This window comes from Chiloscyllium plagiosum, unplaced genomic scaffold (genome assembly GCF_037043375.1).
Source record: "Chiloscyllium plagiosum isolate Xiang-an unplaced genomic scaffold, Cpla_swu_hap1 HiC_scaffold_10, whole genome shotgun sequence".
Lineage (NCBI taxonomy): Eukaryota > Metazoa > Chordata > Chondrichthyes > Orectolobiformes > Hemiscylliidae > Chiloscyllium > Chiloscyllium plagiosum.
The window spans coordinates 52,214,747-52,237,627 of NW_028270148.1; the positions used below are offsets into that span (position 1 = coordinate 52,214,747).

The following is a 22,881-nucleotide window of genomic DNA, read 5'->3' on the forward strand; positions in this document are numbered from 1 at the left end:
TATGCACCATCTACACGGTGCACTGCAGAAATTCACTAAAGTTCTTTAGACATCATCTTTCAAATGCACAACCACTTCCATCTAAAAGGACAACGACAGCAGAGCCATGGGGACACAACCACGTGCAACTTCCCCTCCAAGCCGCTCATCATCCTGACTTGGAAATATATCACCATTCCTTCACTGTTGCTGAGTCAAAATCTTGGAATTCCCTACATAAGAGTATTGTGGGTCAACCTACAGCACGTAGACTGCAGTAGTTCAAGCAGGCATCTCACTACCTTCTCAGGGACACCCAGGGATAGCCATAAACGCTCAGCAATGTCCTCATCCTGTAAGCAAATTTTAAAAATTTGATGGAACACCTAAGATCATGAGGGAATTTGATTGGGTGGACACCAGGAGGTGGTTTCTTTAGGAAAAACCTGAATCAGTTTAAGAAAAGGGGATGTCCCTTTTAAGACTGGGTCATTAGTCGTAGAATTCTCTTCTTAGAAAGCAGTGTTGGCTGGTTAATTGAATTTATTCATGATTGAATTTGATAGATCTTTGATAAATAGGGAGTCAATGGTCACAAAGGGCAGACAGGAAAACGGAGGGTTAAGATCAGAACCATCAACCATGGAGCAGATGAAAGGGCTAAATGGCCTACTCTTGGGTTCTCTCTTCATGTGTTCTAACACATGAGATTGGGTACAATCTACTGAGTCAAGAGACCTCCATACCCTAACTTATTCAAGCACATTCCCTCTTTTAGAAGGATGGATCTCAATTCATTGTACAACCTTGAGGGCCAAAGGCTCAGGGACCCTGATGTCAAGATCAAACAGGAAGCCACATGTCCAAGCAACAAGACTTATCAGATCATCTTCTGTTAGGCAGCCTCCTCACTGGCTGCCTCAGCATTCTCCCAATGATGCAGTCATTCAGAGGGCTTAATTAGAGCCAAAAAAAACTACAGATACTGGAATCCAGACTGGACAAGCAGGAGGAACATAGCAAGCCAGGCAGCATCAGCAAGCTGGGAGTTCTCAAACTACAGTAATACTATTGTGGGTGGTAGATGCTGGTGAATGAGACCAGAGATTGTGAGGTGTGGGGGGGGGGGGGGGGGGGGGGGGGGGTGGAGGGATGTCAATGGGAACTCCCTCACCATCGATTCACCGATGCTGCTGAGGACTACCAACCCCCTACCGCCCCAAAACTGGGGAATGGGGCCTCTGGTTTTGGTAGTCCCCTGGCCAGCCTCACCTGAGTTTCAGGAATTTGTTGAATTGGTAAAACACCAGCAGTGACTCAAAATGTGGGACCTAAATACCAGCCCTCATGGAGTTCTCTTCTCCTTCAGAGGAAGTGAGTCAGGAATGAATCAGGGAGCTGTTCTGACATGGCTCCCTGCTACTTTCCCAGCACCTCCAACACATTGCTGAAAACACCAGACAACAAAGCCCAAGCTTCTCCAATCCAAGCTCTCAGCAATTTTATTGCATTGTCCGTGACTTGATTTGAATATTTTATATTGTAAATCATCAAAACAACAAAATCTATTTTGGAACCAACTGTGTCAAGTTGCTGGTTGAGTTCACATCCATTCTTAAGTGTAATGTACTTTGCACAGTGTTGTATCTGTATCCTCTGATCCCATTCAGAAGTATGCTGTATTCGCTGCACCATCAAAAATCACATAAACATCCCCAATTGCAATGGAATGTCTGAATTTAATTAAAAGCATGAACAAATTGATATGACTGGAGAGGATTCAACTGAATTAACATTTATTGTTGGTCTGGGTTTTTGTCCTTGAGGCAGGTAGGGTTATTGAGAAACATTCCCAGAAATGTCTGGATTTTTATTTCGGTGGTGATAGGGTGGTGGATAGTAGATTGATTTGGTTCAGCAAACCCCAGGAAAAGTTTGGAGGCAGTCACAGAGCAAGCTGGCTGTGGTGCCAGGCTGTTTAACAGGCCTGCCTTTATGCTGTGGAACTTCACCCCACTTCAAATAAAAACAGAAAGGCCATCGAGTCCTTGCACCTTATGTCCTTGCATCTCTAAACAACACATTCCTGACAACAACCCCATAAAGCAACCCCAATGGCCCCTTATGCCCCAATGTCAGGGGATGTCCCCACCCAACATTCATGGCTCTTCTCATCCCTCATGGCAAGATATGCCCCTCCCCCATGGCCCCATGTCACCTCTGTGCATATTCACCCATCAGTTAGTATATAAAAGCAATGACTCATTTCATGACAGTAGGATGTGTCTTAAAAAAAGCTTTAAAAAGACATTCATTGAAAATTGCCACTGTTTAAAAACCATCCTCCTCCTCTATAGGCAACGTTAATCATCTTTGCTTCAATAACTGAAATTGCTGGCTCTTGAAAGCTTTTGGCCTTGTGGTATTACATATGGTGCATTTGATAGCAGAGTCCAAATAAGTAATATCATCGGGATGGGGTGGGGGCAGAAGAAAGAGCTGGGAAAATATAGTTTTTGGTAGGCAGTCCAAAATTAGTCCTGATATGCAGATGTGAATGTGTTCCTGCCAGATAATAGTGTTTAATGTGTTAATTGTTTAAATAGATATGGATTTAATTTCAATGCCTTGGAACTAAAGAAAATTTCAATTGCTCAAGTATATTCTGTGTTTTAATTCTTGTAATTAAAAGTGCATCATCTTACGAATGTCTTGTTCCAATGTGTCTTGAACTATCTTGTAAGTAACTCGATACAGTTCTGATGAAAGGGCATCAGCCTGAAATACTGACACAATTATAAACAGGGAGGTGGGGAGGAAGCAGCTGGGTGGTAGCAACAGATGCAGTTTTGAAGTCAGGAAAGCTGGAAGACATTTCTCTCAGATCCTGCCAAGCTTAACAGCAGGATCTGATTTCTATGTTCTGTCTGTGTCTCCCAGCCACAGCCAGGCAGAGGGAGAGTTCGGACTTTGTGAGGTGACACCATTGGGAGACTGCAAGAAATTGGAGGAGGAAGGGGTAGAAAATTGCGAGGGACGTGGAAAGAGGGAGGCAAAGCAAATGGCAGGCATGAGAGGATATTGGGAGGCTACTGGATTGCAGCGCTTCATGGGGTTTGATTGCTTGGGAGGTTAACGGTTTTTCTTGGCAGAGGAGGGAGAGGCATTCCTGTTCATTCTGGTCCACAAGCTGTGCTAAACAAACACTTCACTGTTCCAGGCAGCAGAGCTTGCTTCCCCTGAAAGAGGGTGAAAGACATGTGGAACACAGCCTCATTAACATATTTAAATGCATGATGCACTTCCTGGGGGCCTGGTTGTCTCCATGAAAACAGGAAGCAGCTAGATTCAGGGGCTGGAGTGATGCATATGGGTTTATGATTCTCTTTACATTTTTGACTTGTCACCTGACCCAAATCTGTCCAGGTTTCAGATTCAAAATTCTCACCATTAATTCTGTGAATTGGCCATGTTAAATTGTCCATAGTGTTATGTGCATCATTCAGAGGGAAATGGGTCTGGGTGGGTTACTCTTTGGAGGGTCGGTGTGGACTTGTTGGGCCGAAGGGCCTGTTTCCACACTGTAGGGAATCCAATCTAATCTAATCTAATTCTACTCTCTCTTTCTCTCCATTGATGGTGTATGACCTGCTGCAACATTTTCTAATTTCATCTTTGTCATATTAAAGAATTGAAACCCAAGCGGTGATTATGATTGACAGCAATCTCTTAGTCTTTACGCCAAACCTCAGGATGAGAGCTAGGAATAGAGTCAACTCCCAAACGGGAGGCCCAGTAATCCAATGCCTCATTAATACTGCTCTCCACTCTTTAAGGCAACATCAATAAATGAGCATGTGATCTGGCTTATTAGAGAGAACTTAATGGGATGTGCCAATCACTGAAAATGGGAATTGGTACTGCACAACTCCAGATAATGCACTGATGGCTGGAGCAGATGTCAACAACAACTTTCATTCTCACAGCATGAAAAACTTAATTTTCTTAACAGCACAGTGGCAGGGCTGGAGCCAAATCTGCCAGTGAGATTCCATAAGATATCATATAGGGCAGCTAACAACGTAGCGCAGAGGACGAGCATAGATTTAATTGGCTGAGTGTCTCCTTCTGTGCTGTAAATGACTGTCACTCTAATGCAATCACATGGATAATACCAGATTGGCTTTGATTATTAGTGTTTCCTCAACTAAGCTAGTTTAACCGAGGTTTCGGGTATTTTAAATCATCAAAAGTTCACTGGAAAAGCACTCAAAAGAATTTATTGGGTGGACTATAATCGATGATCCACAGGTCCATCTGGGTCATCTAGTGGAGCTTCTGTCCATGTTGAGGAAGATAGGCCACGCCCAATGAAGCTTCAGAAAGCCCAGTAGATTAGCAGAGGTGTCCGGGAACCCCGCACTGCCTGATCCTACCTCCTTCCGAAGACCCACAAGCCTGACCACCCCGGCCGACCCATCGTCTCAGGCTGCTCCTGCCCCACCGAACTCATCTCCACCTACCTCGATACTGTCCTTTCCCCCTTGGTCCAGGAACACCATATATATGTTCAAGACACCACCCATGCCCTCCACCTACTCCAAGACTTCCGTTTCCCCGGCCCCAACCCCTCATCTTCACCATGGGCATCCAATCCCTCTACACATCCATCTTCCGTAGTTACACCAGCACCACTCCCCACCTCTTCCTCCGCTACATTGATGACTGCATCGGCGTCACCTCATGCTCCCACGAGGAGGTTGAACAGTTCATCAACTTCCCAAACACATTCCACCCCGACCTTAAATTCACCTGGACCATCTCTGACACCCCCCTCCCCTTCCTGGACTTCTCCATCTCCATTAATGACAACCAACTTGACACCGACATTTTTTACAAACCCACCAACTCCCACAGCTACTTGGATTACACCTCTTCCCACCTTACCTCCTGCAAAAATGCCATCCTGTATTCCCAATTCCTCTGCCTCCACCGTATCTGCTCCCAGGAGGACCAGTTCCACCACAGAACATGCCAGATGGCCTCCTTCTTTAGAGACCGCGATTTCCCTTCCCACTTGGTTGAAGATGCCCTCCAACGCATCTCATCCACATTCCGTACCTCCGCCCTCAAACCCCACCCATCCAACCGTAACAGGGACAGAACCCCCCAACCCCGTGTCCTCACCTTCCACCCTATCAACTTTCGCAGAAACCGCATCATCCGTTGACATTTCTGCCACCTCCAAATGGACCCCACCACCAGAGATATATTTCCCTCCCCACACCTATCTGCTTTCCACAAAGACCATTCCCTCCGTGACTATCTGGTCAGATCCTCCAACAACCCACCCTCCCCTCCTGGCACCTTCCCCTGCCACCGCAGTAATTGCAAAACCTGCGTCCACACCTCCCCCCACACCACCATCCAAGGCCCCAAAGGAGCCTTCCACATTCATCAAAGTTTCACCTGCACATCCACCAATATAATTTATTGTATCCGTTGCTCCCGATGTGGTCTCCTCTACATTGGGGAGACCAGACACCTCCTCGCAGAACGCTTTAGGGAACATCTCTGGGTCACCCACACTAATCATGCAGGTCCTGAGTCTCCTCCACTGCCGTTCCCTCACCATCCGACGTCTGGAGGAAGAACGCCTCATCTTCCACCTCGGAACCCTTCAACCCCAGGGCATCAATGTGGACTTCACCAGTTTCCTCATTTCCCCTCCCCCCACCTTACCCCAGTTCCAATCTTCCAGCTCAGCACTGTCCCCATGACCTGTCCTACTTGCCTATCTCCCTTCCCACCTATCCACTCCACCCTCCTCTCTGACCTATCACCTCCATCCCCACCCCCATTCACCTGTTGTACACTTTGCTACTTTCCCCCACCCTCCTCACTGACCTATCACCTTCATCCCCACCTCCATCCACCTATTATACTCTTTGCTACCTTCCCCCACCCTCCTCTCTGACCTATCACCTCCATCTCCACCCCTATTCACCTATTGTACTCTTTGCTACCTCCTCTCCAACCCCCACTCCATTTATCTCTCCACCCTGGAGGCTCCCTGCCTCCATTCCTGATGAAGGGCTTTTCCCCGAAATGTCGATTTTCCTGCTCCTCAGATGCTGCCTGACCTGCTATGCTTTTCCAGCACCACTCTAATCTAGCAGAGGTGCACGGCTGGTCAATTACACAGTGGGGATAGTCAGGGAGCCAACAAACCTGCCAACAGTTGATGGGCTCAAAGGTCTGGCTACCACATATAAATGGCACCTGACAGATATCCATTCACAGTAACATCAACTCTATGTGCCTGAATGTCGCTTGCATGCTGTTAACATGATCTCCCAGAGAGAGGTCTCCTAGAAAACAAGGCATGAGCCAGTGGTGCCTCCCCAGGATCTGTGGGAGTTGCTCTTCTCCAGAAGAGGCCAGAGATCACCGCAGAGGCACAAGCTGAGGGTGTGTAGGTGCACCTGGGAGCAGTGTAGGAAAAGAACGAATGATCTCTGCTCTGCCAGTATGACAGCAACAGTCACCTTACAGGAATGTGGCTCTCATGAGGTTAGTATACCAGAGTGCTCCAGCTTCAGACTATCAGAGATGAGCTAATAACATTACATCAGGCAACAAGACATCACCCTCGACAGCCTGAGTTGTAGATATCACGATCACTCTGACTAACGTTCTGAGATGACACAAAGGTAAGACTGATTTTCAAATGGATGTTCAACCATTCAATGGAGAGTCCACGTTCTGTGTTAGTATATACACTCGCTCACTTTATTCAAGTCTGATGAGTGGTCAATCCCTGTAATCTGTCTGGGAAAATGACCCCAAGCTTCTGGTCTCCTGTCATTTCAACACACTATCATGTTCCCATGCCAACAACCAGGCCTGCTGCAGTATGCCAGGCACCGTGGAGTTGATGTTGCTGTGTATGAATAGATGTCAGGTGCCACTTAAACCTGGCAGCCAGACATTTGAGCCCATCAATTGCTTCCAGTGAGCTTCAATTCAAGCTCGAAGAACAGCATCTCATTTTCTGCTTAGGGATCCCACAGCCTCCAGCCTCAGTCTGTCCTTCCATGCGTTTTCTCACCTCCACACCCAGTCCTGTTATGACATGGGTTGCTTCAGTTCAGCTCACCCATTCGCTCCTACTCTTAGCTCATTATCACTTATTCAGCTTTTTTGCTCTCCTGGCCTGCTATCTATTATCTCTTTGTTTATTTACCCTTTTTATGTCTCTCTCTCTCTTTCTGCGCTCCATCTCCAGCATCCATGGTTAGCATTACTGCCTCACGGCGCCAGTGACCCAGGTTTGACTCCACCCTTGGGTGACTGTCTGTGTGGAGTTTGCATGTTCTCCCTGTGTCTGTGTGGGTTTTCTCTGGGTGCTCTGGTTTCCTCCCACAATTCAAAGATGTGCAGGTTAGGTGGATTAGCCATGGGAAATGCTGCGTTACATGGATAGAGTAGGGGGATGGGTCTGGATGGGATGCTCTTTGGAGGGTCAACCCGGACTCAATGTGCCAAATAGCCTACTTCCACACTGTAGGGAATCTATTCTATAAGATTCTATGTGCTCACCTCTCCCAACTTCATGTTCGGGCAAAATACTACTTTTTATGAGCTGCGAACACTTCTGACAAAGAATCACCAGACTCAAAACATTAACTCTGCTTTCTTTCCACAGATACTGCTGAGTTTTGCCAACAGTTTTTGTGTTTGTTTCAGATCTCCAGCATTTGTTTCATATTTCTGTGGTGAGCAGTCACATTGGTGGGACCTGGTTAACCCGACAATGACTTTTAGTGGCTTACATCTGAAATGAAACATCATTAATGGGTGTTGGAAGTTACTGAAATCTCATTATTGGACTAGCAAGGAAGTGGTAGTGTGTCTGTCTTCATTAAAGATTGAGATCTCTTCTGCTTCTGATACTTTGTTTGCTCATGGGATGCACACGTCAGTGGTGTGACAGCATATGTTGTTCCTCCTGTGTTCTCCCTGAGAAGACGGTGTCTTACTGGGTCCTGGAAACAATACAGTCCATCACGAGCATACAAGGCACTGATACAAAGGCTGTTCCACAACCTTGAGACGGTGAAGTATTTGTGACCTAATTCCAAGTCAATATGTGACTTTGAGGAATCCCTGCAGATGGTGGTATGTTTCCTGGACCTGCAGCCCCTGCCTGTCTAGGTGGTAGGAGGCTGTGGGACTATGTTCTGGAGAGAACCTGGCTGTGTTGGGTGTCAATCTGCTGTGACAATATGTATCAAGCAGTTACCATCCGAGCTTACAGGAGCTTCATTTATTAATACCACAAAATAACGGATGTCAATTTTAGGGCCAATTGTACAAAACAAAACCCTGTTACTAATATTAAAACAATTTCATATGTGGTTTTGTAATTGGCAGGTACATGCCCATTAAACTGTAGGGAATCTATTCTATAAGATTCTATCTGCTCAACTTCATTTTTGGGCTAAATACCACTTTTTCTGAGCCGCTAACAATTCTGACAAAGATTCACTGGACTCTTTTTTTTTCCCCACAGATGCTGATGAGTTTCCCAGCAGTTTCTGTTTTCGTTTCAGATCCACAGCATTTGTTTCATATTACTGCGGTGAGCAGTCACATTGGTGGGACCTGGTTAACTCCAAAGAGTTGGTTAAATATGAAATAGATATTAACCCACATATCCCAATTAGGGTCAAAATCTCTTTTTTCCCATCTTTGATTGGATTAGGACTTACTCACTTACAGCTAGATAGCTTCCTCCTGCAATGATTCTATCCAGGAAGTCTTGCAGGTTCAGAACGTAGGGGTGGCTAGAAGCTGGTTGGATCAGGGGTTGTGGTCAGGGGTCCAAGGGTTTAAGTGCTCAGGGAGGTCTGGTTGGAGGGTGCATGGTCACAGGTGAATGGTGGTAGTGGGGGGTGGGGGGGGGGTTGGCAGTCCAGCTTAATAGTGATCCAGGAGTCACAAAGAGTTTGTATTCCTCTCACATTATCTGGAAAGTTATTAAGCCTAAGTGTATTGGAATCTACTGAATTCTCTGACTTTAACAGACTCTTTCAGAGGATTTTGGACATGGGAATTGCCCATCAGAAAATTCAATTTTCCAGACAATCCTCATGGAATTTGCCACGTCTGGGATTCCACATGTTCCTGACATGCAACTCAAATGAACACTGCTCCAAGACCTCACTGGCCACATCCAAATATCTGGGCCTTTCACAATCACGTTGATAATAACTTTATTCACAACATGCAACATAACATGCTGGCCTCGTCTGCATATTGAACATGTAGCCAGCCAAGAGCCTGGATCATACTGGGCTGCAGCTGGAATCATTCAAATGAGGCCCCATCACTGAGGACAGGCAGATTGTGAGTCACAATCCCACTCCCAAAAAGGGATGCAAATATATATCTCAGCACTTGCTTTTTTTCAGTTGCTACCTTATGAAACGAAGCTGTTTCTACGCTGTGATTAGTGAAAGCCACTTTTACACAGAATCTTAATCAGTTTGCTCAAAAGCTCTGAAACTGACAACATCTGATAGTTGTTTCACTTTGAGTTTCACTCCTTGCAGCTCATAGTCTCAATACACAGAGCTGCAGTTTACAGAATGACAGCCACAAGAAGCAGAATGAGGGGCTTGTCAAAAACAATTTGCAATGAAGGCGAACAGTTCACAATGCATCTCCTCAACTCATAAAAGTGAACAGCTGTGGGGCTATTTACAGTGAATCTCTTTTTATACTTCAGTCAGCTCGGCGAATTTTTTTAAAACAGGTTTGTATTCCAAAACCACCCTTAAATATCTGCTGCTAAAGGCAACAAATGGACATTTTTCTTTTGCTTGCCTCAAAAGAGACCAGAATTAAACAGTGAATCCAATGGTAAGCAGCTGTTTATAAAACATGACACTTGCAACACTCCTTCAGCAAAACTAAGCTAGCAAAAGGCTTTCCATTGCTGATGCGGCCAATCCATAAATTCATTCAGCAGGTAGATTGTACATTTGCATTTCAGTCACTAGTCGATAACAATATTTAACATTCTGTTAGGAATAGAACACTGCGTACATTACATGTTGTCTCATATTCAGATGATTGAATGTAGTTCCACTTTGATCCAAGTGTGTAGCACTTAGCACAAGTTGAGATTGGAACAGTTAAGGACAATCTTCTGCTTCTGTCAATGTAGTGAATCCTGTTTGTGAGAAAAACCTACTTAAGTGAAAGAAACTGAAAACAACAAATGCTGGAGATCACAGCGGGTTAGACAGCATCCATGGAGAGAAAGCAAGCTAACGTTTCAAGTCTAGATGACTCTTCATCAGGGCTGAAGAGAAGAATGGAGGGGGCAGCATTTATACTGTAGTTTGGGGGTAGGGGTGGGAGTAGTGGGTGTAGGGTGCTGATAGAGAAAATATGTTAATAGTGCAGATTAAGCAATCGGAATGTGAGATTGGCAGAACAATGGTGTGTCTCCTGCCAGACATGAAATGATAGTAAGTGGAATGGGGGGAGGACATGATAACAAGCTAAAAGAAAAAGAGACACACCATTATTCTGCCATTCTCAAATTCCAATCACTTAATTTCAACTAGGAGAAAGTGAGGACTGCAGATGCTGGAGATTAGAATCAAGAGTGTGGTGCTGGAAAAGTACAGATCAAGCAGCATCTGAGGAGCAGGAGAGTTGACATTTCGGGCAAAAGCCCTTCATCAGGAATGGATTTGAACTATCAACATCAGCTGTCCCCTCCACACTTTACTTCAGCTCTGATGAAGAGTCATCTAGACTCAAAATGTTAGCTTGCTCTCTCTCCATGGATACTGTCTGACCCACTGTGATCATCACCATTTGTCGTTATCAGTACAGATTCCAGCATCTGCAGTAATTTGTTCCTACAATATCTATGCAAACCTCACTTCTATTTAATGACCTACATGGAGCTGATATTGTAGTCTATCGCACACAAGCAAATGCAACAGTTTGACAGCTCTTCCGAATGCTGTAGTTTGGCATATGGGACTCTGTTACAAACTCTTTAAAGTCACACGCTAAATTTACCATGTGTTAAATTCTGGTCAAAACAAATATGCGAGAAGACTGATCGCTCCAGTTAATTGTCTTTTGGATTCATTGATTATGATTAGATTCTCTACAGTGTGGAAACAGGCTCTTCGGCCCAACAAGTCCACACCGCCCCTCTGAAGAGTAACCCACCCAAACCCATTCCCCTACCCTATATTTACCCCTGACTAACGCACCTAACACTATGGGCGATTTAGCATGGCCAATTTACCTGACCTGCACAGGTTTGGCTTGTGAGAGGAAACCGGAGCACCTGGAGGAAACCCATGCAAACTCCACACAGACAGTTGCCCAAGGCAGGAATCGAACCTGGGTCCCTGGTGCTGTGAGGCAGCAGTGCTAACCACTGAGCCACTGTGCCACCCCATTATCTTTGGATCGGTTCCAGGGACTTCAACAGCCCTAGAGTACCTAACCCAATTGACCAATCTTTAGATGTGTCTGGATGTTGACTTTTGACAGTCTACCCCACCACACCCTATATGCCAGATTCTATTATCGGCAACATAATAACAGAAGTAGATCATTTAGTACTGCAAGGCTGTTCTGCTTTTCACTTACATCATGCTTGCATGATCATTAATTGAATTCCATCTTCCCAGTTTGATTTCGCAACTCTTCATACCATTGCCTAATTACAGTTCTCAATGTTTTAATTAACCTAACTGCCGTGGTTACTTGGGTCAAATACCACATCCAGTGTTAAATGCTCGAAATGTTCTCTATATGTTAGTCAAATAGCAGACCATGAAGACTGGATTTGTTATTGAGACGAAAATAGAAACTGCTGGAGAAATGCAACAGGTACGGCAGCCATTGCGCGGAGAGAAACAGAATGAACATTTTGAGTCCAGCCTTCTTCAGAACTGAAAACAGCTTGGAAATGGTGGTGTTTATGCTGATGACAGGTGTGTGGGAAGAGTAGTAAGTAGGATACATGGATATGGTGTCAAGAAAGAGAAAAACGGAGAAGTGAATAAAGGAATTAAAAATAAGCTGAGAGAAATCCTGACTGGATGTTAACAGGAAATGTCAATAACTGAAATGGGTTGGCCATGCTATGAACAACCTATCAGAACATAGTGTTGTGCAAGGGAAATCATGCCTCACTAACTTGATTGATTTTTTGAAGAAGTGGCAAAGAAGATTGATGAAGACAGAGTAGCAGACGTCGATATGAATTTCAACAAAGTGTTCAACAAACGTTCCTCATGGTAGACTGGTTAGCTGACAATCTCTTTAAATAGTACTGGGTGAGGTTTCTCCAGCTGCTGGATGCATAGTCAGCTGTGCAAGGTTAAGAGAGGGCATTATCTGCAGCAACAAGGTCAAAAATGGCATCTCTGCAGTCACATCCACACCACATGCGAACATCACAATCAGATAGGGCTAGAAGCAAACTTTTTCTCGCTTCAAGTTAAAGTCAGATCACAAGACACTTTTGTTTTAAATTAAAAGTCAATAATATCATAGAGTCATAGAGATGTATAGCACGGAAATAGACCCTTCGGTTGAACTCATCCATGCCGACCAGATATCCCAACCCAATCTATTCAAACCTGCCAGCACCCGGGCCATATCCCTCCAAACCCTTCCTATTCATATACCTATCCAGGTGCCTGTTACATATTGCAATTGTACTAACCTCCACCACTTCCTCCAGCAGCTCATTTGTTACATGTACCACCCTCTGTGTGAAAACGTTGCCCCTTTGGTCTCCTTTGTATCTTTTCCCTCTCCCCCTAAACCTATGCCCTCTAGTTCTGGACACCCCCACTCCAGGGAAGAGACTTTGTCTATTTATCCTATCCATGCCCCTCATGATTTTGTAAACCTCTGTAAGGTCATCCCTCAGCCTTCGACACTCCAGGGAAAACAGCCCTAGCCTATTCAACCTCCAACCCTGGCAACATCCTTGTAAATCTTTTCTGAATCCTTTCAAGTTTCACAACATCTTTCTCATAGGAAGGAGACCAGAATTGCACGCAATATTCCAACAGCGGCCTAACCAATGTCCTGTACAGCTGCAACATGACCTCCCAACTCCTGCACTCAATACTCTGACAAATAAAGGAAAGCATACCAAATGCCTTCTTCATTATCCTATCTACCTGCGACTCCACTTTCAAGGAGCTATGAACCTGCTCTTCAAGGCTTCTTTGTTCAGTAAAACTCCCTAGGACCTTACCATTAAGTGTATAAGTCCTGCTAAGATTTGCTTTCCCAAAATGCAGTACCTCTCATTTATCTAAATTAAACTCCATTTGCCACTTCTCAGCCCATTGGCCCATTTGATCAAGATCCTGTTGTCATCCAAGGTAACCTTCTTCGCTGTCCACTACATCTCCAATTTTGGTGTTATCTGCAAACTTACTAACTATACCTCTTATATTCACATCCAAATAATTTGTGTAAATGACAAAAAGTAGTGGACCCAGCACCCATTCTTCTGGCACTCCACTGGTCACAGGCCTCCAGTTTGAAAAACAACCTTCCACCACCACCCTCTGTCTTCTATCTTTGAGCCAGTTCTATATCCAAATGGCTAGTTCTCCCTGTATTCCATGAGATCTTGCTAACCAGTCTACCATGGGAAACCTTGTCAAACGCCTTACTGAAGTCCTTATAGATCACGTATACTGCTCCGCCCTCATCAATCCTCTTTGTTACTTCTTCAAAAAAACTCAATCAAGTTTGAGAGACATGATTTCCCATGCACAAAGCCATGTTGACTATCCCTAATCAGTGCTTGCCTTTCCAAATACACCCTGTTTCTCAGGATTCCCTCCAACAACTTGCCCATCACTGACATCAGGCTCACTGGTCTATAGTTCCCTGGCTTGTCCTTACCACCTTACCACCCTTCTTAAACACCTGTAACTATCGATGTAAAACATTGATGTCCTGGAGTTTGGATCATTGGAAGTGATTGGAAGTCGAAGTGACCTGTACAAGAAGGACAGATTGCACCTGAATTGGAAGGAGACTAATATACTGGCAGGGAGATTTGCTAGAGCTGCTCAGGAGGATTTAAACTAGTAAGGAGTGGGGGTAGGACCCAGTGAGATAGTGAGGAAAGAGATCAATCTGAGACTGGTACAGTTGAGAAAAGAAGTGAGTCAAACAGTTAGGGCAGGCAGGGACAAAGCTGAGAACAAGGTCGGACTGATAAATTAAACTGCATTTATTTCAATGCAAGAGGCCTAACAGGGAAGGCAGATGAACTCAGGACATGGTTAGGGACATGGGATTGGGATATCATAGCAATTACTGAAACGTGGCCCAGGGATGGACAGGTCTGGTAGCTTAATGTACCAGGATACAAATGTTACAGGAAGGACAGAAAGTAGACGTTACATCTGCTCTATCCTCCTATTCCTACCCTCACTAACTCGCAGCACCAGGAGTAATCCAGATATTACTACCCATGAGGACCTCCTTTTTAAATACCTGCCTAACTCTCTACATTCTCCCTTCAGAATCTCATCCTTTTCCCTTCCAATGTCATTGGTTCTAATGTGTACAACAATGACCCGACAAAAAACATCGATGTAAAATCCTTTTACACTTCTTGCCTTTGTTCTATTTTTTCCATGACTTTGTTCCATTTGTTGATTGTTGATAATAATTCTAGGATGTATTCTTATTCCTGCTCTATGAAGTTTGTGGACTTTCTGAACATAATGTTTTGATATTAGTGACAGGATAAAAGATTGTAAATTCAATAGTTGCTTAAAGGTTACAGGGAATCTCTTAGTTATTTATTTTGAAAAAGAGTTCAATGACAATACTACACTAATATCTGAAGTCATTGAGAACAATAGACTTGGAACTAATTAAATTCTGACCTACCAAGTGTTTCCAATGTTTTCTCTTTTTAAATCATACATTTTATTTTCACAGTTCCTCACATCTTTAACCAGCTGAGCCACTGGAGAGGCTAGATCTGTGCCCTCTCACAGGCTTATACTCTATCAGACTCACACACACTTTACCAAGCTCTCACACACACGGACACACACATTCTCTCACGTGTACTCACACACACCCACACACTCTCTCTCCCTCTCTCCAGCACACATACACACATATAAGTCTATGCAGTGAATTTGTATTTGCAGAATTATATTTGCAGATATATTCTATTTTGCTCAAAAATGCACAATGTGCAGGCAGTTAATGCAGGCTGTCAATCCATGTAATATTTTGTAAATTCCATTTTGGAAATAGAACCAGTCTGACTCAAGATTGGGAGACAGACCAGACTCTAACAACTTCAATGCATTGTCTGAGCTGAGATGTTACCTTTTTTTTGTAAAACCTTAAGTTATCTCGAGAATGTGACTTCAAGAAGTTCTGGGATTTACATATTAATTAATCAAAACCTACAACCCCACTCTAAAAGATGAAAGACTTAACAGCAATCTAGGTTTGTTCAATATATCATTGCAGTTGCATGGCAGTGTAATCTTTTGCTATAAATTCTGTGCCTTATGGTCCTACACCACAACCACCTGATAAAGAAGCAGCACTCCGAAAACCAGTGCCACCAGATAGACCTGTTGGACTATAACCTGGTGTTGTGTGATTTTTAACTATTAGACCAGGGAAAACTTCACTTCATTCTCTGCAATTTCTGTAATTTATTGCATCTGAACATCCTTTCACTGCCTCTTTATCTCTTGATCGATGTAAATTTCCCTCCTGCACAAGGTCTCTCAGACAGTATACATCTTTTGTTATAGTTCTCAATTTGATCTCCATCTGATCATCTACAATTCTTTAGGTGCAAACATCTGCATTGTATGTTCCTGTTATTCTCTTTCTCCAATAATCTTATCCTCTCCTGCAAATCTCCATGAAAGCGGGCTTGACTGACAGCAGCAGTTGGTAAGATTGTAGTAGCTATTTTTGGAAACCTTAGAAAAAGAATGGTTAAACATTTTAGTACAAAGTTAGTTTTGAAGAATTTTTGTAAGCATCTTTATTCACAGAGACTATGAAGTCCCCTACCTTCATGCAGTATTCTTTTCTTTTTGAACTTATTTTATTTTCCAACCACATTACAATAGACTCAACATTTGTCAGGACATATTGCTGGGACAAAGTTCTTCCTTAAATTTTAAAGGCTCTACAATGCCTAAAGGACTGAAAGAGCTTATCTCACTCAACGTAGTGGCCAAACGTTATTCAATAAAGCACTAACACAGTTGGAAAAACGATTATTTCTGACGTAGTCAGTACAGCAGCTTAGGTTAGTCACTGATAGTTAACCTGCCACCACTTTGGCAAACAAGGGACTGTCACATTTTGCTTCCTTGATTGAGCCGGAATTTCACAGCAACTTAGATGGGGATGGGATTTTGTGGCACAGTGGTAGTATCCCTACTGCTGGACCAGAGATGACAGGTTCAGATCTCATCTGTTGCAGAGGTGTGTCGTAAATGTCTTAACAGAGTGATTAAAAATTTCTACATTAAATGAGGAGTTTGTTTCAGGACATGGTTGAAGAGCTTCAGGGCTGAGGAAATGACCTGGGAGTTGCAGTGAGAGAGAGACTCCCTGAGATTCTTGTAGAGAGAGGAGGAAAACTTCTTCAAGGCAGGCATCCTTGCAAGAGGATTCGCAGTAGGGTTAAAATCAACGAGGTAAAAACAATGACTGCAGATGCTGGAAACCAGATTCTGGATCAGTGGTGCTGGAAGAGCACAGCAATTCAGGCAGCATCCGAGGACAGGCAAAATCGACGTTTCGGGCAAAAGCCCTTCATCAGGAATAAAGGCAGAGAGCCTGAAGCATGGAGAGATAAGCTAGAGGAGGGTGGGTGTGGGGAGAGAGTGGCATAGAGTACAATAGGTCAGTGGGGAAGGAGATGAAGGTGATAGGTCAGGGAGGAGAGGGTGGAGTGGATAGGTGGAAAAGGAGCTGGGCAGGTCGGACAAGTCCGGACAGGTCAGGGGATCGAGTTGCTGGAGGTTAGAAGCTAGGATGAGGTGGGGGAAGGGGAAATGTCCTGAAACAAACTCGCTATCACAGCCACATTTGCTTCCTCAGTGCCTGTCCCTCACCACCAGACGCCTGGAGGAAGAACGCCTCATCTTCCGCCTCGGAACACTTCAACCCCAGGGCATCAATGTGGATTTCAACAGTTTCCTCATTTCCCCTTCCCCCACCTCATCCTAGCTTCTAACCTCCAGCAACTCAATCCCCTGACCTGTCCGGACTTGTCCGACCTGCCCAGCTCCTTTTCCACCTATCCACTCCACCCTCTCCTCCCTGACCTATCACCTTCATCTCCTTCCCCACTGACCTATTGTACTCTATGCCACTCTCTCCCCACTCCCACCCTCCTCTAGCTTATCTCTCCACGCTTCAGGCTCTCTGCCTTTATTCCTGATGAAGGGCTTTTGCCCGAAACGTCGATTTTGCCTGTCCTCGGATGCTGCCTGAATTGCTGTGCTCTTCCAGCACCACTGATCCAGAATCTGGTTTCCAGCATCTGCAGTCATTGTTTTTACCCACCCACACAAGTCAGTCCCTTTAAATTGCCACATCACATGACTGTATAAAATATCCAAAGGCACTGCACACATAAATAAATCACCCAAGCACTTAAAAATAATTAGAAGGAACATCATCTGGGACTTTCCAAGGTAATGGATGTTTGGGCTATTAGGGAGACAGTCTTATAATTTATTTATTATTTATTGTCTTTACAACACCAATCTCAATGCTAAGCCCACGAGCACCTTAGTCATCTTTTATCTCAATGAATTATTTAAACTTCCATCATTACATATTGTTTTAAAAACACTACATTTAAATGGAATTCTTTTCAAAATTCTGGGCATGGAACATTGAACAAAAAATAACATAAAAATGATAAATGTTTGCACTGTTTCCCCTTTGGAGGATTTTCACTGAGTTGGCCAGGTCTTTGTCGTGGGATAAGAGGGAGGACGTGGAGCTGAAAGCGATAGAGATCAAGTCATTTGCCAATCCAATGAGAGGAGGCATGATACCACTTTAATTATGATTGTGAACTTGTAACTCTCATTTAAACATAACATTTCAATTCTTAATGCCAATGACCGGACTTTTGGGACCACACGGAACCCAGCAACTTTCTCAAGGTGTGAATTTGGTCGATTCAGAAAGTAAGTGCCTTCACATTTACTCCCTGACAAGCCTCTGTGAATAGAAGATCTACCCTATCCACCCAATTAGGGATTGGATAGTCCCTAATAATGTGAACGGAGGCCTTGATGCATGATTTCCCATACCCCATTCAGTGCAATCTTTCCTTTGAGGCCTACAGCCTCTCACCCACTCCACAAAGCCCCCATTTCTGAAGTCTCTCAAGAAGTAATCTCCATCCGGGGAGGGACTGGGCCTCTATTGACCCACTCAATTATCCCTCGGTCACAACCTCTCTCCCTCCCACCTCCTCTGGTCAACCCACTGACCCCGTACAGGCTCATCTGTCACCGTGGTCATGACTAACTGGCTTTCCCCCATTCCCACTGATTGAAGGCCAGTTCTCAGTCAAGCTGCTTTGGGGAATTAATCTCTGACGTGGAGATAAGGAGTAGAGGACCATCCTGATTAGCAGATTCCCTTCTGCCTTTCTGATTGACCCTGTGTGTCTGGTCAGTAAAAAGTTTGGCCCTAGTTTTGGATGAGGGAATCTCTATATTGTCATACAATGAGATCAAGAGTATCATTGTGCCTCACCCATTGAGCATCTCCAACATCTTCTGTTTTTATTTTTGTCACTTATTCTGTCAGGAATCCACTCTACTACAAATGTTCCCCTCCTCCACCCTTTGCTTCAGTACTTGCTGCAAACCTACAGCATCTGTAACTGTTTCCACTTCTGATAAAAGGTTATTGACCTCTCTGTACTGGTGCTGACAGAAAACAGGAATTTCCAACTTCTTGTTTTTATTGCAGAATCGGCCATATTTTGCTTTTATTTTGCCACAGGGCATCTGGTTTGACCAACAAACTGTTTGACCACCCGGCTATGATGAAGGAGGAGCTGGTTGACTCGCTGTTGAACAAGCAACGACTGAATCTGTAACATTCATGTCCTTCACAACAGATATATATTGAAGCTGCCAACAGGAGAAAAGAAAGGGGCCAGGATTTCATGTAACACAACATGTGAAATAGTATTGATTCCATAAATTATTGAATTGTAAAATGCCTGGAGGCACCATGCAATAATTTAACTCCAGGTAGGCCAATTCCAAAGTAAATGGGAATAATAAAATGAGGAGGGATGTGACTACTTTTTGTAAAGTGTATGCAGTCTGGCTTTAACTGTCAAAGACAACCCAGACAATTGTAAGGAAAGAGTTAAAACATGTGGCTAAAAGACAAGACCTAGTCAAGCAAGCAGCTCTTCATGATAGGATAATTAACACAGAGGAGCCTTATCACCTTCTGCAAAACTGCAAACCCCAGTGGAACCTTCCGTTTTCTACCAAATACCCATCAGCAGTCAAATAATTGAGTGCTTGCACTTGAAGGTCACAAAAACAATGTAAGATGTTTTATACAGTAGATGTATTGACCGAAAACACAAGGAATTTATTTTAAATCATTCTAAAATATCAAGGACAACAATATTGTTATATGAATCTGCAATATGGTTTGCTTCATATATTTTCATTGTAATTTCCTGAAATCCAAATAGGAACTTTAAATTTTCATCAGTACCTTCCATTATTCTCATTTCTGTTTATATCTATTGCATATCCACAAGTTTCTTTTCTTTCTTATTTTGATTTTGCTTTCCTTTTTTGATGTTCCCTCCTGAAATCTGTGGGATTGGATTGGATAGTTGATGCATGATGTCCCACATGCCATTCAGTGTAATGCAGGCAGTAAGGCAACTTGGTGTTGTCTGCTCATTATAATGATAGTCAGTGCTGAATGATCTGTGGAGGGGGTATACATGTCGGTGGGGGGTGGGGGGGGGAGATGTTGTGGTGGTGGTGAGGTGAGCAAATACTGTCATTAACAACCTCTTAAAGAAGTGATGAATTATGGCTGAAATAGGTGCTGGGAGTCATTCAGCAACTGAATCTAACCTAGAAAAATCTGAAACATGGCTAGTCCCGGGATACACACCAAGACAAACATCGACTGCACCTGGAGTACCATCAGTTCGGTGAAAGACACTCGTTCGTCTGCCCAAAACTCATTGGTCTTTCAGCACAAGGAGTTGAGCTCGACTGAGTGTTGCAGACTGGCACGTTCCAAGGTCCAGGACTATGTATTGAAGGATACACTAACAGTTTGGAGCAGCTGCTGCCAAGATACAGTGACGAAATTAAATAGGGGTCCATTCAGTTATCAGACCCTCCTGGTACCTCAAATATATGCATATATGGACTTGTACAAGTAAGAAATGCCTTGGGTTTCTTTATTGGATACAGTTAAACTCCAACATTTGTTTGTTTCTTCATATGCTACTGTAGAGAACCAAGCTGCTTCAGTGGCTATGTATATTTATGAATAAAACATATGTTGAAATAAAAATAAAAAACAATCCTGCAAGAGTGCAAACAGTCAGTTTTCAAAATCTTGCTGAAGATAAGGAGAGACCACTTATATCCTCGAAGGACCAGGAGGTTTTCCAAACACACGATGAATAGGTAATGGGAACAATTAGTGTGGAAGGCAATGCTAGAATCATCCCAAGGACCTAGATGCAGCATCACAAGACATTTACTGGCCTCACACATCTGCTCAAGGACTGTGGATACATCTTTAAATGACATTTTCTCCGAAGCTTTGAGCCTTTGCTTCTAATCAATTCTGCACACCTGGTCATTCGCCTAGCAATAATCTTTATCAATCAGAACTCCTACCAAACATCATCAGTCTCACCTCACCCTCACACACGTAACATTCATACAAAGCTCCCATTGTGTGAACACAGCCAGTTATTCAAGCATTACCTGCCACATCACCAAACACATTACATAGCAATTTCGGATACAGTTCCCTCCTTCTTGCAGGAATGTAGGCATCAGCAGGAGGGATTGGGTGCACCTACATGTTCTAACCATTTGAACATTAAGTGAAAGGGTATATGCTGAAGCTCTGGTCGCTGGAGGAACTGAATCCATTAAAGGCATCAGTACTCTTTCACTTAGAGCCACTTCTTACATCTCAACTTCTTACCTCATCCAACAAATTCTTCTCATTTACAGCTACTATTGATGGTCTACTTTCTTCCAATGCGAATCACAGTCTCACCCTTGTCCCATTTTCCTTTCAGATAAGGAAGAATTATCATCTGCTTAGGTCACGTAGGGAGAGAAAGAAGACAATGATTGTGAAGACAACCATCTCATGATTTCATTCTGGCAGCCACCAGTTCAGTTACTAGCGCTCTAGGAAATGTTACTCGCTCCATGCTGCATCAACCTGTTAGCGTCCATTTCAAGCAATATTGTGATTAAATAAAATTCCACTGCCTAAGATGTTACCTAGCTAGTGGTGAACATTGAGTACTGACCTAGGTCATGAGTTATGTTTTCAAGTTGAATAGAAAGCCAGTTGCTTGCCAGACTTTATGACATTATGCTGCAACAATGGAGGTAATGGGGAAAAATAATATGAATAATAATCATGAATTGAACCACACCATAATATCAGTGCATTCACACATAATCTCTGGACCAAATTAAATATTGGAATTTGGTAGGTAAAGGAGAATAAAAAAGCTTCTGAATGCTGACCTCTACAATACCTGTAAAAAAAACTGGAACCACAGAACTATTTTATGTTGATGTGCAATAACGTGAGGGAATGTGTAATTCCACTACTGAGATTGATTTGTCTCAATTAGGATCCGTTACCCAAAGCAAACAACTTACGATTTATCTCTTCGGTTAAGTCGTCTCTGAGGGCTCATCTGCCGACGGCGTGGTGATAAAGATTTTCCCCGTTGTCGGTCTTTAACTGGAGACTGGGAACCTGAGGTTTTTATAGTCTAGTTCCAAATGAGAAATAACATAATCAGAGTGGTATTAATACACAAAGAATGACTAGTGTCCTTGACAGCTTGCCTAATGTTTGCATAATTGTTTCACAAAGGTTAGTTGACAAAGACAGATTGACTTATAAACAATAAAGATTCCCAACTCACTTACAAAAAAGACATTGAGTCACAGGAACTTATTTCTACATTCAAGATTCAACTATCAGTAGCAAAGAAAATAAGATCTTTGGATGAACTGTGGAGTAGAAAGCAAGGACTGCAGATGCTGGAGTATGGAGTCTGAACTGTGGGGTAAAGGGTTAAATATACCTTTTGTCTAAGAATGTAATTGAGCATGGGCATAAGGAGATGAGTCATACTGACATCTGATCACATGGAATTGGATCCCAAGTCTGTAGATTTCGTGAAGATATCCCCCCATGACCATCCGCTACATATGCTTAATTAATCCTTTTAATGTTCACTTCCCCACATGAAGACCTTAAGACAGGACAATTTTCTTTTCTCAATCATATACCTCAGTGCAATCTGGCAACGCAGTCCCTAATTTTGCTAAATTATGAGACCAACATATGGCCATTGAAAATATGCTTTGAAGGGTCAACTTGACATCCTTATTATTTCTTTGATGGGGGAGCAATTCACTGTAGCAATGGATTCTTCCATTGGTTAGGAAAATAAATTCTGGAAGGATTTTGACGTTAATAGGAAGTATAAACAGCAGCATTTACTGAAAGCCTTAACTATTACTG

General features: G+C 43.4%; 1 protein-coding gene across 2 annotated transcripts in view; it reads right to left on the minus strand.

The window, feature by feature from the left end:
- The window catches only part of vash2 (vasohibin 2), a 166,665-nt gene that overhangs the window by 27,979 nt on the left and 115,805 nt on the right, over nt 1–22,881 (minus strand). For both annotated transcript variants that reach the window (XM_043695855.2, XM_087991340.1), the window contains exon 6: nt 22,005–22,120. In XM_043695855.2, coding sequence (XP_043551790.2) covers nt 22,005–22,120 — 116 coding nt within the window. The remainder of the gene's footprint in view (nt 1–22,004; nt 22,121–22,881) is intronic.